Below are 13,684 nucleotides of genomic sequence, written 5' to 3'. Positions count from 1 at the left end.
AGTGTAAGCACATGGTGATGAAATAATACATAGAGTGGAAACTTCAAAATTCTTAGGTGTCTGTATTGATGAGAATTTACATAGGAGAAAAACACATTTTGGAACTCCTAAAACAACTTAGCTCAGCCACATTTTCACTTAGAATCAAACAAATTTTGGGGAGAGAGAGATCAGTTAGATGACAATTTTGCTTATTTTCATTCAAAATAATGCCATATGGAATAATGTTCTGGGGTAAATCATCTTTAAGAAAGAAGGTCTTCGTTGCCCAAAAATGTGCTGTAAGAATAATATGTGGTTTTCACCCACGCACATCTTGTAGACACCTGTTTAAGGAGTTGGGCATTCTGACTTCTGCTTGACAGTATATTTATTCCCTCATGAAGTTTGTTGTAAATAATCCACTACAGTTCAAAAGGAACAACGAGGTACATAATTACAATACTAGAAGAAAAATGACATTCATTACTCAACATTAAGGTTGTCTTTAGCACAGAAAGGGAAGCACAACACTGCAACAAAAATTTTTGACCATTTATCCAGTGATATAAAATGTCTAACAGACAGCAAGGTAAAAATTGAGAATAAATTGAAAAAGTTTCTCCTTAACAACTCCTTCTGTTTAGTAGAAGAATTTATATTTTTGTTATGTGTAAAAGGTGGTGGGTAGGAATTGCTAACTCAATCTGTATATCCTCTTTTAATTTTGAGGGGGTGGGGAAATTATATGATGATGGTTAGAGTACAAATAGATATACAAATTAATTTGCAATATGAATGTAAAATTACTCGTTTCACATCATGACAAGTTATCATGCAAAATGATCCATGCAAAATGAAAGTAACTAACCAAGTTCAGTATTTTTCTTTGGGCAGATATCATAAGTAGGTAAATTTTAGGAACTGTTGGCTGCACTATAACTCACAGATTAGTCTAACAATCAGTCAGTGGCAGCACAGTTAATAAACGAAATAATAACTGCCATAGAGAACAAGAAGTAAGTTACTGAAATGTTTCTTAATCTTGAAAATGCTTTTGATTGTGTAAACGTCATCATATTAGTTGACAAGCTGTAGAACCTGGGTATTAGAGGAAGTGACTATGAGTTAATAAAATTGTATATGAGCAACAACAATTTGTGCTGTGTAAAACAAACAGAAAATCTGCCAAATCCAAAATTACTGATATCAAATATGGAGTGCCGCAAAGTTCCATGTCAGAGGCATTCTTTCTTGGTTTGTGTTAGTGAAAAACTGTACTGTCTCCTAAAGCTATAAAAAATATTGTGTGCTGCTGATACATCAAATGCGTGTAGACACAAAGCCTATGATAGCCTGGAGGTGCTGTGCAACAGTGTTACAAATGAAACATTTAAGTGTATCAATGAAAATCATCTAAATATAAGTACTTCAAACGTAATGGTCCTCAGAGTCTTTTACAGCCGTATATCTGAATGAAATCTGCTGGGTTGGATGTCAAAAGGAAGCAACAACGAATGCTTCATGCTTAAAAGGAGGTAGGAATGGCAGTTTCAAACGTGATGCAAGTCCCTTACGCCACATGATGTCACTTGGTACCACGGCAGGCTGGTGCTGCTATGAGTCTCCCAATCACCTTCCGTGGATGTGTCATTTTGGCCCTCTCTGATTGGTGCCAGAGGCCACAATCATGGCTAAAAAAGTGCAAAACCATGCCCCAACAGCCAGTGATTTTACTCCTGACAATGATGGCGGAGATGGCCATTGAAAGTTCAAGAATTTTATTGGAACTGACGCAGCTTGAAAACCAAGAAGTTTTATTCATTTCAATAGAGGAATTTAACACCAGGAAACAAATAATGGAATTCAACACTAGGAAATAAATGGAACTTAGCATAAAATCCATAGGAAACAACACTGTAAAAAATGAAAAATAGAAAATATTCTTTGGGAATCACACTCGAGGACAACCCCAAGCAGGACATGCATATATAGATTCCTTACCCTGTACGCTGTCTAAAAATGATTAGCAAATATTGTAAGGATATGTGTGTGCCAAAAAGTACTTATCATTCATTATTCTCATCAAATTTAAAATACGCAGTAGACATATGGAGATGCCACAACACAAACCAACATAAGCATTTTATTAACACTGCAGAAAAAAGCTATCAGAATTATTTGTGCTGTCAAAAAAAAAAAATTATATATATATATATATATATATATATATATATATATATATATATATATATATATATATATATATATAGGGAAACATTCCACGTGGGAAAAATATATTTAAAAAGAAAGATGATGAGACTTACCAAACAAAAGCGCTGGCAGGTCGATAGACACACAAACATACACACATATATATATATACCTAAAAACAAAGATGATGTGACTTACCAAATGAAAGTGCTGGCAGGTCGACAGACACACAAACGAACACAAACATACACACAAAATTCAAGCTTTCGCAACAAACTGTTGCCTCATCAGGAAAGAGGGAAGGAGAGGGAAAGACGAAAGGATGTGGGTTTTAAGGGAGAGGGTAAGGAGTCATTCCAGTCCCGGGAGCGGAAAGACTTACCTTAGGGGGAAAAAAGGACGGGTATACACTCGCACACACACACATATCCATCCACACATATACAGACACAAGCAGACATATTTAAAGACAAAGAGTTTGGGCAGAGATGTCAGTCGAGGCAGAAGTGCAGAGGCAAAGATGTTGTTGAATGACAGGTGAGGTATGAGTGGCGGCAACTTGAACTTAGCGGAGATTGAGGCCTGGTGGATAACGGGAAGAGAGGATATATTGAAGAGCAAGTTCCCATCTCCGGAGTTCGGATAGGTTGGTGTTAGTAGGAAGTGTCCAGATAACCCGGACGGTGTAACACTGCGCCAAGATGTGCTGGTCGTGCACCAAGGCATGTTTGGCCACAGGGTGATCCTCATTACCAACAAACACTGTCTGCCTGTGTCCATTCATGCGAATGGACAGTTTGTTGCTGGTCATTCCCACATAGAATGCATCACAGTGTAGGCAGGTCAGTTGGTAGATCACGTGGGTGCTTTCACACGTGGCTCTGCCTTTGATTGTGTACACCTTCCGGGTTACAGGACTGGAGTAGGTGGTGGTGGGAGGATGCATGGGACAGGTTTTACACCGGGGGCGGTTACAAGGTTAGGAGCCAGAGGGTAGGGAAGGTGGTTTGGGGATTTCATAGGGATGAACTAAGAGGTTACGAAGGTTAGGTGGACGGCGGAAAGACACTCTTGGTGGAGTGGGGAGGATTTCATGAAGGATGGATCTCATTTCAGGGCAGGATTTGAGGAAGTCGTATCCCTGCTGGAGAGCCACATTCAGAATCTGATCCAGTCCCGGAAAGTATCCTGTCACAAGTGGGGCACTTTTGTGGTTCTTCTGTGGGAGGTTCTGGGTTTGAGAGGATGAGGAAGTGGCTCTGGTTATTTGCTTCTGTACCAGGTCGGGAGGGTAGTTGCAGGATGCGAAAGCTGTTGTCAGGTTGTTGGTGTAATGCTTCAGGGATTCTGGACTGGAGCAGATTCGTTTGCCACGAAGACCTAGGCTGTAGGGAAGGGACCGTTTGATGTGGAATGGGTGGCAGCTGTCGTAATGGAGGTACTGTTGCTTGTTGGTGGGTTTGATGTGGACGGACGTGTGAAGCTCGCCATTGGACAGGTGAAGGTCAACATCAAGGAAAGTGGCATGGGATTTGGAGTAGGACCAGGTGAATCTGATGGAACCAAAGGAGTTGAGGTCGGAGAGGAAATTCTGGAGTTCTTCTTCACTGTGAGTCCAGATCATGAAGATGTCATCAATAAATCTGTGCCAAACTTTGGGTTGGCAGGCCTGGGTAACCAAGAAGGCTTCCTCTAAGCGACCCATGAATAGGTTGGCGTACGAGGGGGCCATCCTGGTACCCATGGCTGTTCCCTTTAATTGTTGGTATGTCTGGTTTTCAAAAGTGAAGAAGTTGTGGGTCAGGATGAAGCTGGCTAAGGTAATGAGGAAAGAGGTTTTAGGTAGGGTGGCAGGTGATCGGCGTGAAAGGAAGTGCTCCATCGCAGCGAGGCCCTGGACGTGCGGGATATTTGTGTATAAGGAAGTGGCATCAATGGTTACAAGGATGGTTTCTGGGGGTAACGGATTGGGTAAGGATTCCAGGCGTTCGAGAAAGTGGTTGGTGTCTTTGATGAAGGATGGGAGACTGCATGTAATGGGTTGAAGGTGTTGATCTACGTAGGCAGAGATACGTTCTGTGGGGGCTTGGTAACCAGCTACAATGGGGCGGCCGGGATGACTGAGTTTGTGGATTTTAGGAAGAAGGTAGAAGGTAGGGGTGCGGGGTGTCGGTGGGGTCAGGAGGTTGATGGAGTCAGGTGAAAGGTTTTGTAGGGGGCCTAAGGTTCTGAGGATTCCTTGAAGCTCTGCCTGGACATCAGGAATGGGATTACCTTGGCAAACTTTGTATGTGGTGTTGTCTGAAAGCTGACTCAGTCCCTCAGCCACATACTCCCGACGATCAAGTACCACGGTCGTGGAACCCTTGTCCGCTGGAAGAATATATATATATATATATATAGAGAGAGAGAGAGAGAGAGAGAGGGGGGGGGGGGGGGACATTCCACATGGGAAAAATATATCTAAAAAGAAAGATGATGAGACTTACCAAACAAAAGCGCTGGCAGGTCGATAGACACACAAACAAACACAAACATACACACAAAATTCTAGCTTTCGCAACCAACGGTTGCCTCGTCAGGAAAGAGGGAAGGAGGCCTGATGAGGCAACCGTTGGTTGCGAAAGCTTGAATTTTGTGTGTATGTTTGTGTTTGTTTGTGTGTCTCACTAAAAATTATTTTACCTGAAAACTGATTTGATTCTGTAGATCAGTCTTTTATCTTCATGCAGATTTTTAATTTTTTTTTTTTTTTTTTTTTTTTTTGTTCCGTGGGACTAAATTAAGGAGAAGTCTCCATGGTCATGGAACGAGTCAATACATGAAATTATAACACGATATGAGAAACAGATAGAGTTTGGGCTACTGCTAAGATTTTTGAGTTCTTGTGGTAGCTTATTGAAAATGGATGCAGCAGAATACTGCACTCCTTTCTGCACAAGAGTCAAGGAAGTGCATTGTACATGCAGATTTGATTTCTGCCTAGTATTAACTGAGTGAAAACTGCTAACTCTTGGGAATAGGCTAATATTGCTAACAACAAATGACATTAAAGAAAATATATACTGTGAGGGCAATGTCAGAATTCCCAGATTTTTGAATAGGGGTCGACAAGAGGTTCTCGAACTTACACCACATACAGCTCGAACAGCCCGTTTTTGAGCCAAAAATACCCTTTTTGAATCAGAAGAATTACCCCAAAAAATAATACCATACGACATAAGCGTATGAAAATATGCGAAGTAGACTACTTTTCGTGTTGAAGTGTCACTTATTTTAGATACTGTTCTAATGGTAAATAAAGCAGCATTTAGCTTCTGAACAAGATGCTTTGTATGTATGTCTAGCTCATATTTTTAAGTAATTTACAAGCAATCTAATGATAATACAATTTTTTTGTAGCACTGTTGTTTGTACGAGGGTAAGTCAATTATTATCCGCAAAGTAGTTATAAAATTTTATTGCAATCAAATAGGAAACTTACAAGAAAATAATTTTTTGACATAGTCTCCTTGCATTTCAACGCACTTGGTCCATCATTGTACAAGCTTCCTGATGCCCCCGTAAAAGTAGGTTCTCTGTTGAGCTGCGAGCCAAGAATGCATCACTTCTTTCACTGCTTAGTCCAAGGCAAATCGACGGCCCCTTAATGCCTGTTTGAGTGGACCAAACAAGTGATTGTCAGAAGGGGCAAGATTGGGACTATATGGAGGATGATCCAGTACTTCAAATTTGAGTTTCTTGAGCGTTTCAGCGGTGTGGGCAACAGTATGTGGAGAGGCACTGTCGTGCAACAACACGATACCTTTTGACAGCAATTCTCAGCATTTGCTTTGAATCACAGGCTTAGCCCAGCAGCAAGTATCTCACTGTAATGTATACTGTTTTTGTGTCTCCCAAAAAACTGTAAGCATCAGTTTTCTTGCGGACAGTTGGATCTTTAACATTTTCTTGCATGGCGAATTTGGATGTTTCCATTCCATACTCTGCTGTTTGCTCTCTGGCTCGTAATGATGGATCCATGTTTCATCACCAGTAAAGACCCTGTCTAAGAAGTTGTCCCCTTTGTTACCACAGTGATCCAAACATTCCTTGCAGATGTCCAAGTGTGTTTGTTTATGCAACTGTGTGAGTTGTTTTGGGACCCATCTTGCACAAACTTTATTAAACCCATGTCTGTTGCGGATGATTTCGTAGGCAGAACCATGAATAATTTGCAGACAATGTGCCATGTGCCATAGTTAATAGTTTATCTAAGAGAATCATTTCACATGAATGCTCAATGGTTTCTTCATTTGTGGCGGTAAATGATCATCTGGTTCTTTCATCATGGGTAACACTTGTGCGACCATTTCAGAATTTTTCAATCCATTCATAGAGACTCCAGAGCGACAAAACACTGTTCCCGTACTGTACTGAAAGTCTTCCATGAATTTTGGCCCCTGATATGCCTTCTGGCCACAAAAAAGGGATCACTGAACATTGCTCTTCTTTGGTGCAAATAGACAGCAGAGCAGCCATGATTAACACCACGGCAGCGATAACGAAACTAATCTAGCAGCTTGAAAATTGCAAAGATATAACAACAAATAAACAAAGCATGTATCATCAATGTAAAACTACAGTACTACCAAAATAAACAAAAATATAACTAAATTGCGGATAATAATTGACTTACATTCATATATTGTCAAATATAAAATTTATAATTAAACACAAATCTTACTTCATAATTTGTAAACTGACATATCAGAAGAATAATCTGTATAATGACCTAAACCTCAGTCAATGTTGAATAAATATGGTTATCACTCAACAGATAATTCAGAAACACCGTTAAAAGCTGAATTTGAGAGCTTTGTAGTGATACGTCACATAAGATTGAACTCAACATTTACCTCTTCTGATTCATCACTACCAAGAGCCAAAAATTCTGAGATGAGTTTGGGTGATGAGGCAAAACAGTGAGTAGCATAGACAAACTGCTGGCAGGCTGCAGTCCGCACCCTCCACTCTGGATCATGACAGAGAACTATCAACTTAGGTATTACTGCGTCTCGGAGCTCACTTGTACCAGGTAGACTGCACATCTGAAAGCCATTAAAATTGACTGGCATACAGGAAGTAGGAAACATCAGTATTACTAATTATGTCCAATTTTATGACAGACAAAGTAATTAAATCTTTTTGTGTTTCTTACTGCATCAATTCACTGTGTGTTCACAATGTTTTGGAAGGCATATAGTTCCCTTCTGTCTTCCGGTAAAGTGTCAGTAGTTCATAACACATATGCAAAATACCAGCACTTCACTAGAAGATGGAAGGTTATTATACACCTTGCAAAAACTTGTGAGCCAACTGAATTAATATTACAAGCAATCTCAAAATATTTTATAGTGTTGACCAGCCACAAAAACCTTCATGTGCCTGGGTTTTAAGCATTCTCAAACATCACACAGTATTAAAGACAAGCCAGTCTTAATTGTTATAACCTTTAATGTACTAATAAACTGCGTGGATACACAAACGTAGAAACAATAGTGGGTTTCATGCTACCAACTCCGTAGCTGTCACTCAACTGCCGTGCCGTGACATGCGGCCGGCGCCGTTCATAGCCAGGTGGCGCTCCCGCGCTCAGCCGAGCTGCGGAGCGCCTCTATCGCCATGTTTGCGTACTGACGTAGCGGCACTTTTAAATCTCGTGGCACTGTCACAACACTTTTCCCCCCTTGAAAAAAAACCACTCACTTCCTTGGAGACACGGACAGTGCGGAGACATCCATGGCCTCTTGGGAGACCCCGAGAAGATCCTGCGGAGAAACACGAGAATATGGTCGAAAATGTCCAGGACGGAAGCTTGTGCGTGGAACGCGCCTCCTGGACGAGATGATGGGTGAAAACTCCGGAGCAGCATCCATAGGTGTCATGGACCTGGGGGTGTGCTCCAGCGAGATGGGTCCCGGAGAAGGCGGTGTCGCGACTGGGACCGGTTCCGGCGGACTCGGAAGCGGCAGCGACGGCAGCTGCAGCGACACGCACGGGAGACCGGCAGCAGCGACAGGACTGGCTTCTCGGGCTGGTGGAGGCGAAAGAAGGGGCGGTGGCACCGGCGTGGCCACCACTCGTGGGCGCATCTGGTCGTAATGACGAACAACCGTGCCGTCGTCCGTACGTATTTCACAAAGCCGGCGGCCGCGAAGAGCCTTGACCACCCCAGGAATCCATTTAGGGCAAGATCCATACCCTCGTGCCCACACGTCGGCGCCTACCGAGTATTTTCCCGCACTAGGGGACACAGGACTAGGCCTGACAGGGTGAAGCAGGTGCAGTAGAGTGCGCGGTTGGCGGCCATGCAAGAGTTCAGCGGGGCTGCGATCACCCAGAGGCGTGAAGCGATAAGAACTCAGAAATTGCAACAGAGCGTCATCGGTAGAAAAATCAGTAAGGAATTTTTTCATCTGGCTTTTGAAAGTGCGGACAAGGCACTCGACCTCCCCATTCGATTGGGGATGGAAAGGCGGTGCTGTAACATGATGAATCCCTTGTTTAGTACAAAAATCACGGAAGGCCCGCGAAGAGAACTGAGGGCCGTTGTCCGTGACGATCGTGGAGGGAAGACCTTCTAGCGCAAAAATTTTGGACAAAGCCAGCGTCGTTGCCGCAGTGGTGGGCGACGGACATCGAACCACAAACGGAAACTTCGAGAAGGCGTCAACCAACAGGAGCCAATAAGCGCCGAGGAAGGGGCCGGCAAAGTCAGCGTGCACCCGTTCCCATGGCTGCGCCGGATCAGGCCACGGAGAGGGCATTGCACGGGGTGCAGCCAGTTGTTGAGCACACTGACCACACGCAGCGACCATATGGGAGATGTCCGAATCGATACCGGGCCAATAAACATGCCGGCGGGCCAGGGACTTAGTCCGAGAGATCCCCCAATGGCCCTCATGCAATAGTTTGAGAACATCTTTGCGAAGAGAAGCTGGCACCACGACCCGTGGAGATGCGCCATCCGTGGCCAAAAGAACAACACCCTCACGAACAGACAGACGAAGGCGCAAGGCATGGTAGTTGCGAAGGGGATCCGACGCCCGGCCCTTGGTCCTGTCCGGCCAACCCTGTTGAACAAAACCGATCACCCGACGCAGGACCGGGTCCCGCGCAGTAGCCAACGCAACCTGCGAACCTGTAAGCGGAAAACCCTCAACCGCACGACGTTCTTCCTCATCAATGTGGAAACAGAGCAGCTCATCTCGATCGAAAACTGGGTCGGGGCCCATCGGCAAACGCGACAACGCGTCAGCGTTGGCGTGCTGGGCCGTGGGGCGATAGTGAATCTCATAGTGAAAACGAGACAAGTATAAGGCCCAACGTTGCAGGCGGTGAGCCGCCTTATCCGGAAGCGACGCCGAAGGGCTGAACAGAGAGACCAGCGGCTTGTGGTCGGTGATGAGGTGAAACTTAGAACCATACAAAAAAACGCTGAACTTTTTTAACGCATAAATGATAGCAAGCGCCTCCTTTTCGATTTGAGAGTAACGCCGTTGGGCATCGTTGAGGGTCTTTGAAGCATAGGCGATGGGTCGTTCTGACCCATCCTCATACCGATGGGCGAGAACAGCCCCTAGGCCATACTGTGACGCGTCAGTCGCCAGAACCAAGTGCTGACCCGGACGGAAGGTGGCAAGACAAGGCGCCGACTGCAAATGAGCCTTCAGGCGAACAAAAGCCTGCTCACACTCGTCGGACCAACAGAAAGGAACGTTTTTGCGTAACAGCTGATGCAGAGGATGAGCCACCACCGCCGCGGATGGAATGAATTTGTGATAATAAGCAATCTTGCCTAGAAACGCCTGAAGTTCTTTGACCGTAGACGGCCGGGGGAGAGCGGTGATGGCCGCAACGTGCTGACGTAGAGGACGTATACCTTCACGGGACAGGTGGAAACCAAGATACACAATGGAGGGTTGGAAGAACTGTGACTTGTCCAGATTGCACTTCAACCCAGCCGAATGCAGAACCCGAAATAATGAACGCAAATTGTGAAGGTGCTCCTCAGTGGAGGCCCCCGTGACAACAATGTCATCCAGGTAGTTGATGCAGCCAGGAACGGAAGCCGTGAGCTGTTCCACAAACCGCTGAAAAATGGTCGGCGCGCTAGCGACACCAAATGGTAACCGCTGGTACTGATACAACCCACAAGGAGTGTTGATGACGAGAAATTCCTTGGAAGACGCATCCAACGGCAACTGATGGTACGCCTCCGATAAGTCAAGTTTGGAAAAGAACTGGCCCCCAGCGAGCTTGGTAAATAACTCCTCAGGACGGGGAAGAGGATAAGTGTCAATGAGGCTCTGAGCGTTGACAGTGGCTTTAAAATCGCCACACAATCGCAGACTCCCGTTGGGTTTAGAAACCACCACGATGGGCGATGCCCATTCGCTGGAGGTAACAGGAAGGAGAATCCCTGAAGCTGTTAACCTGTCTATCTCAGCCTTGACAGGTGCACGCAGCGCCATCGGAATAGGGCGTGCCCGGAAAAACTTAGGGCGAGCTGCAGGTTTAAGAGTAATGTGGGCTTCAAAATCCTTGGCACGACCCAGACCAGCAGAGAACACGGACGAGAATTCAGAACACAATCCATCCAGCTGTTGATACGGAATATCCTCAGATATGAGGTGCACATCATCATCAATGGAGAACCCAAACAACTGGAAAGCATCATAACCGAACAGATTTTCAGTGCCCGCATGATCCACCACATAAAACGTGAGGGGCCGAACAACAGACTTGTAAGCAGTGGAAACATCAAACTGGCCAACGACAGGAATTTTCTGTTTATTATAAGTTCTCAGATTTCGCGTAACTGGAGACAAGGGAGGGGAGCCCAACTCCAAATACGTGCGAGAATTAATGAGAGTTACTGCAGAGCCAGTGTCCACTTGCATGCGAATGTCTTTATCCAGAACATGAACAGTAACAAACAACTTATTTGTTTGAGAAAGCACACAGTTAACATCCATGTCCGATGCCTCGTCATCGGCAACAGGAACGTGAGGGGACTGACACACAAAAGCAATGTGGCCTTTTTTCCTACATGAATTACACGTGGCCCAACGTTTTGGGCACGCGGCCCTGTCATGCTGTACGAAACAACGTGGACAAGAAGGAAGGGCGGAACAAACCTGTTTCTGTGGTTGCTGTTCTCGCTGCGAGCGTTGCGGCACAACGCGACGTTGTTTACGCGAGTGAACCGCCGCCACATCATCGTCCTCCTGGGAAACAGGCAAATTGTCCGTGTCGAAAGTTGACTGTACAGCGCCCACATCACACCACGCGTCTATTTGCGCGCCAGCAGCGTGAGACACTTCAAACGATTGGGCGATGCTTAGAACTTCCGACAACGACGGGTTTGGCAGTTGTAGGGCACGTTGCCGAACTTCTTTATCAGGAACAAGCCGTAGAATAGCATCCCTAACCATTGAATCAGCATAAGACTCATGATGAGTGTCCGTGACAAACTGACATTTCCTACTCAGACCGTGTAGTTCCGCCGCCCAAGCCCGGTAAGATTGATGGGGCTGTTTACGACACCGGTAGAACGCCACGCGGGCGGCAACGACGTGCGTGTTTTTTCGGTAATAGTTAGACAATAAGTCACACATTTCTTGGAAGGACAGAGAGGCAGGTTCCCGCAGAGGGGCTAACTGAGATAGCAGCTGATAGATCCGTGGGGAAATCCAAGATAGAAATAACGACTTACACATCGGGGCGTCGACAACGCCGAAAGCCAAGAAGTGTTGCCGCAAACGCTTCTCATAATCCTCCCAGTCCTCAGCGGCCTCGTCGTAAGGAGGGAACGGAGGCGGAGAAGAGGACGACAGACGATGAGTAAGCGACGTCGACAACGCCTGAATAGCAGCCGTCAGCTGTGTTTGTTGTTCAATGAGCGCTTGCATAAGCTGTTCCATGTCTGCCCAGACACGAACGCGCAATACTCCAACGCTGGAAAAAAAAAAAAAATATCCGACCTCGTCGCCAAAAAGTGTTATAACCTTTAATGTACTAATAAACTGCGTGGATACACAAACGTAGAAACAATAGTGGGTTTCATGCTACCAACTCCGTAGCTGTCACTCAACTGCCGTGCCGTGACATGCGGCCGGCGCCGTTCATAGCCAGGTGGCGCTCCCGCGCTCAGCCGAGCTGCGGAGCGCCTCTATCGCCATGTTTGCGTACTGACGTAGCGGCACTTTTAAATCTCGTGGCACTGTCACAACATTATTGTTATGAACTGAGATGAATGAACAACCGGTCACACATTCACCTCCATGAGCGAGATGTTCTATGTTCTAACATAATGACCCATCCGAAGCAAAATTAACCACTTCATGGCAACCACCATCAATTCTGAAACCATAAATATACTGAAACTGAAAGCTATCCCTATAGTAATGGGTGGATGTAAGCTAGTAAACTCGGAGTTTCTAGATTTTTAAAAATCTTGGTTTGTTATCTGGTGAAGTGAATATGATTATATCTTGATGGGTCTACAATTGAAGTCCTGAGAGAGAATAAACCACATTACTTTGGATGGAATCTCATCTAGACACACAGAAGTACTACAAGTGTACCCCATAGAAGTGTGATAAAACCAGTATGATGATTCCTTTCTAAGTACAGTAAAAAAAGTGCAAAGTTTTTAGTTTTTAAGATTGTGCAATTTTTCAGTGTATTCTTCTTCAATGACTATACATCTGATCCAGTGTGAGCCAAATTCTTCATCCTATTGTACAAGTAGGGTTTCACCAAATTACACACTCTTGTAGAGGTGATCATTACCTCATTTGAGGAAAATTTCTTCCCACCAGGATTGGGAATACATCATTCTGCGACAAACCAAAAGAGTATGGTTGGCTGAAGCCCGATTGAAATACCGATTGATCAACTTTCAAATTTGAATTGCTCAACATTTTTTTTTTTTTTTGCCAAGTTTGATCATTTTTTAATCATCTAATGGTTTGTGCAATCTGTTACTGAAACACAAGTGGGGTTCCTGGTAGTTATTCACTTGGCTGAGAACTATCATTAATACACACAGGCACTCCAGAAGAGTAGAGCTCATTACACTTTCATGACACAAAGATATATTGTCTTATTTGATGAATATGCATAAGCATTTATCCACTTATTTTACTAATGGGTACTCAAGATTATTGTTTCATATAAGCTTACAAATTCATACAAAAAGTTCTGCAAGTTCCCCCAAACATCCATATATTTTGTGCTGAAATCATTATTCTGTACCCTCTTATGGTCAAGAGTCAGCAATCACAGTCTAAAATGTACAAAGGACTTATTCATGTCTAGTTTTTTTAAAGAACAATGGAATGTGCCACATCAGTTAAAATGTTCAAAATATCAGTTACTTTGTGCATTTTCATTTTGTGATAATCTATTCCCTTCTGGAATGAACTTTCACTCTGCAGCAGCA

The 13,684-nt window shown here is 44.4% G+C and overlaps 1 protein-coding gene across 1 annotated transcript in view; it reads right to left on the bottom strand.

The window, feature by feature from the left end:
- Nucleotides 1–13,684, bottom strand: part of LOC126188522 (uncharacterized) — a 145,233-nt gene that overhangs the window by 16,528 nt on the left and 115,021 nt on the right. The window contains exon 7 of the mRNA XM_049930124.1: nt 7,092–7,283. Coding sequence (XP_049786081.1) covers nt 7,092–7,283 — 192 coding nt within the window. The remainder of the gene's footprint in view (nt 1–7,091; nt 7,284–13,684) is intronic.

The sequence above is a fragment of the Schistocerca cancellata genome, chromosome 5 (assembly GCF_023864275.1).
Source record: "Schistocerca cancellata isolate TAMUIC-IGC-003103 chromosome 5, iqSchCanc2.1, whole genome shotgun sequence".
Lineage (NCBI taxonomy): Eukaryota > Metazoa > Arthropoda > Insecta > Orthoptera > Acrididae > Schistocerca > Schistocerca cancellata.
The sequence above is the reverse complement of the archived record's forward strand: the minus strand, read 5'-3'. Positions and strand labels throughout refer to the sequence as shown.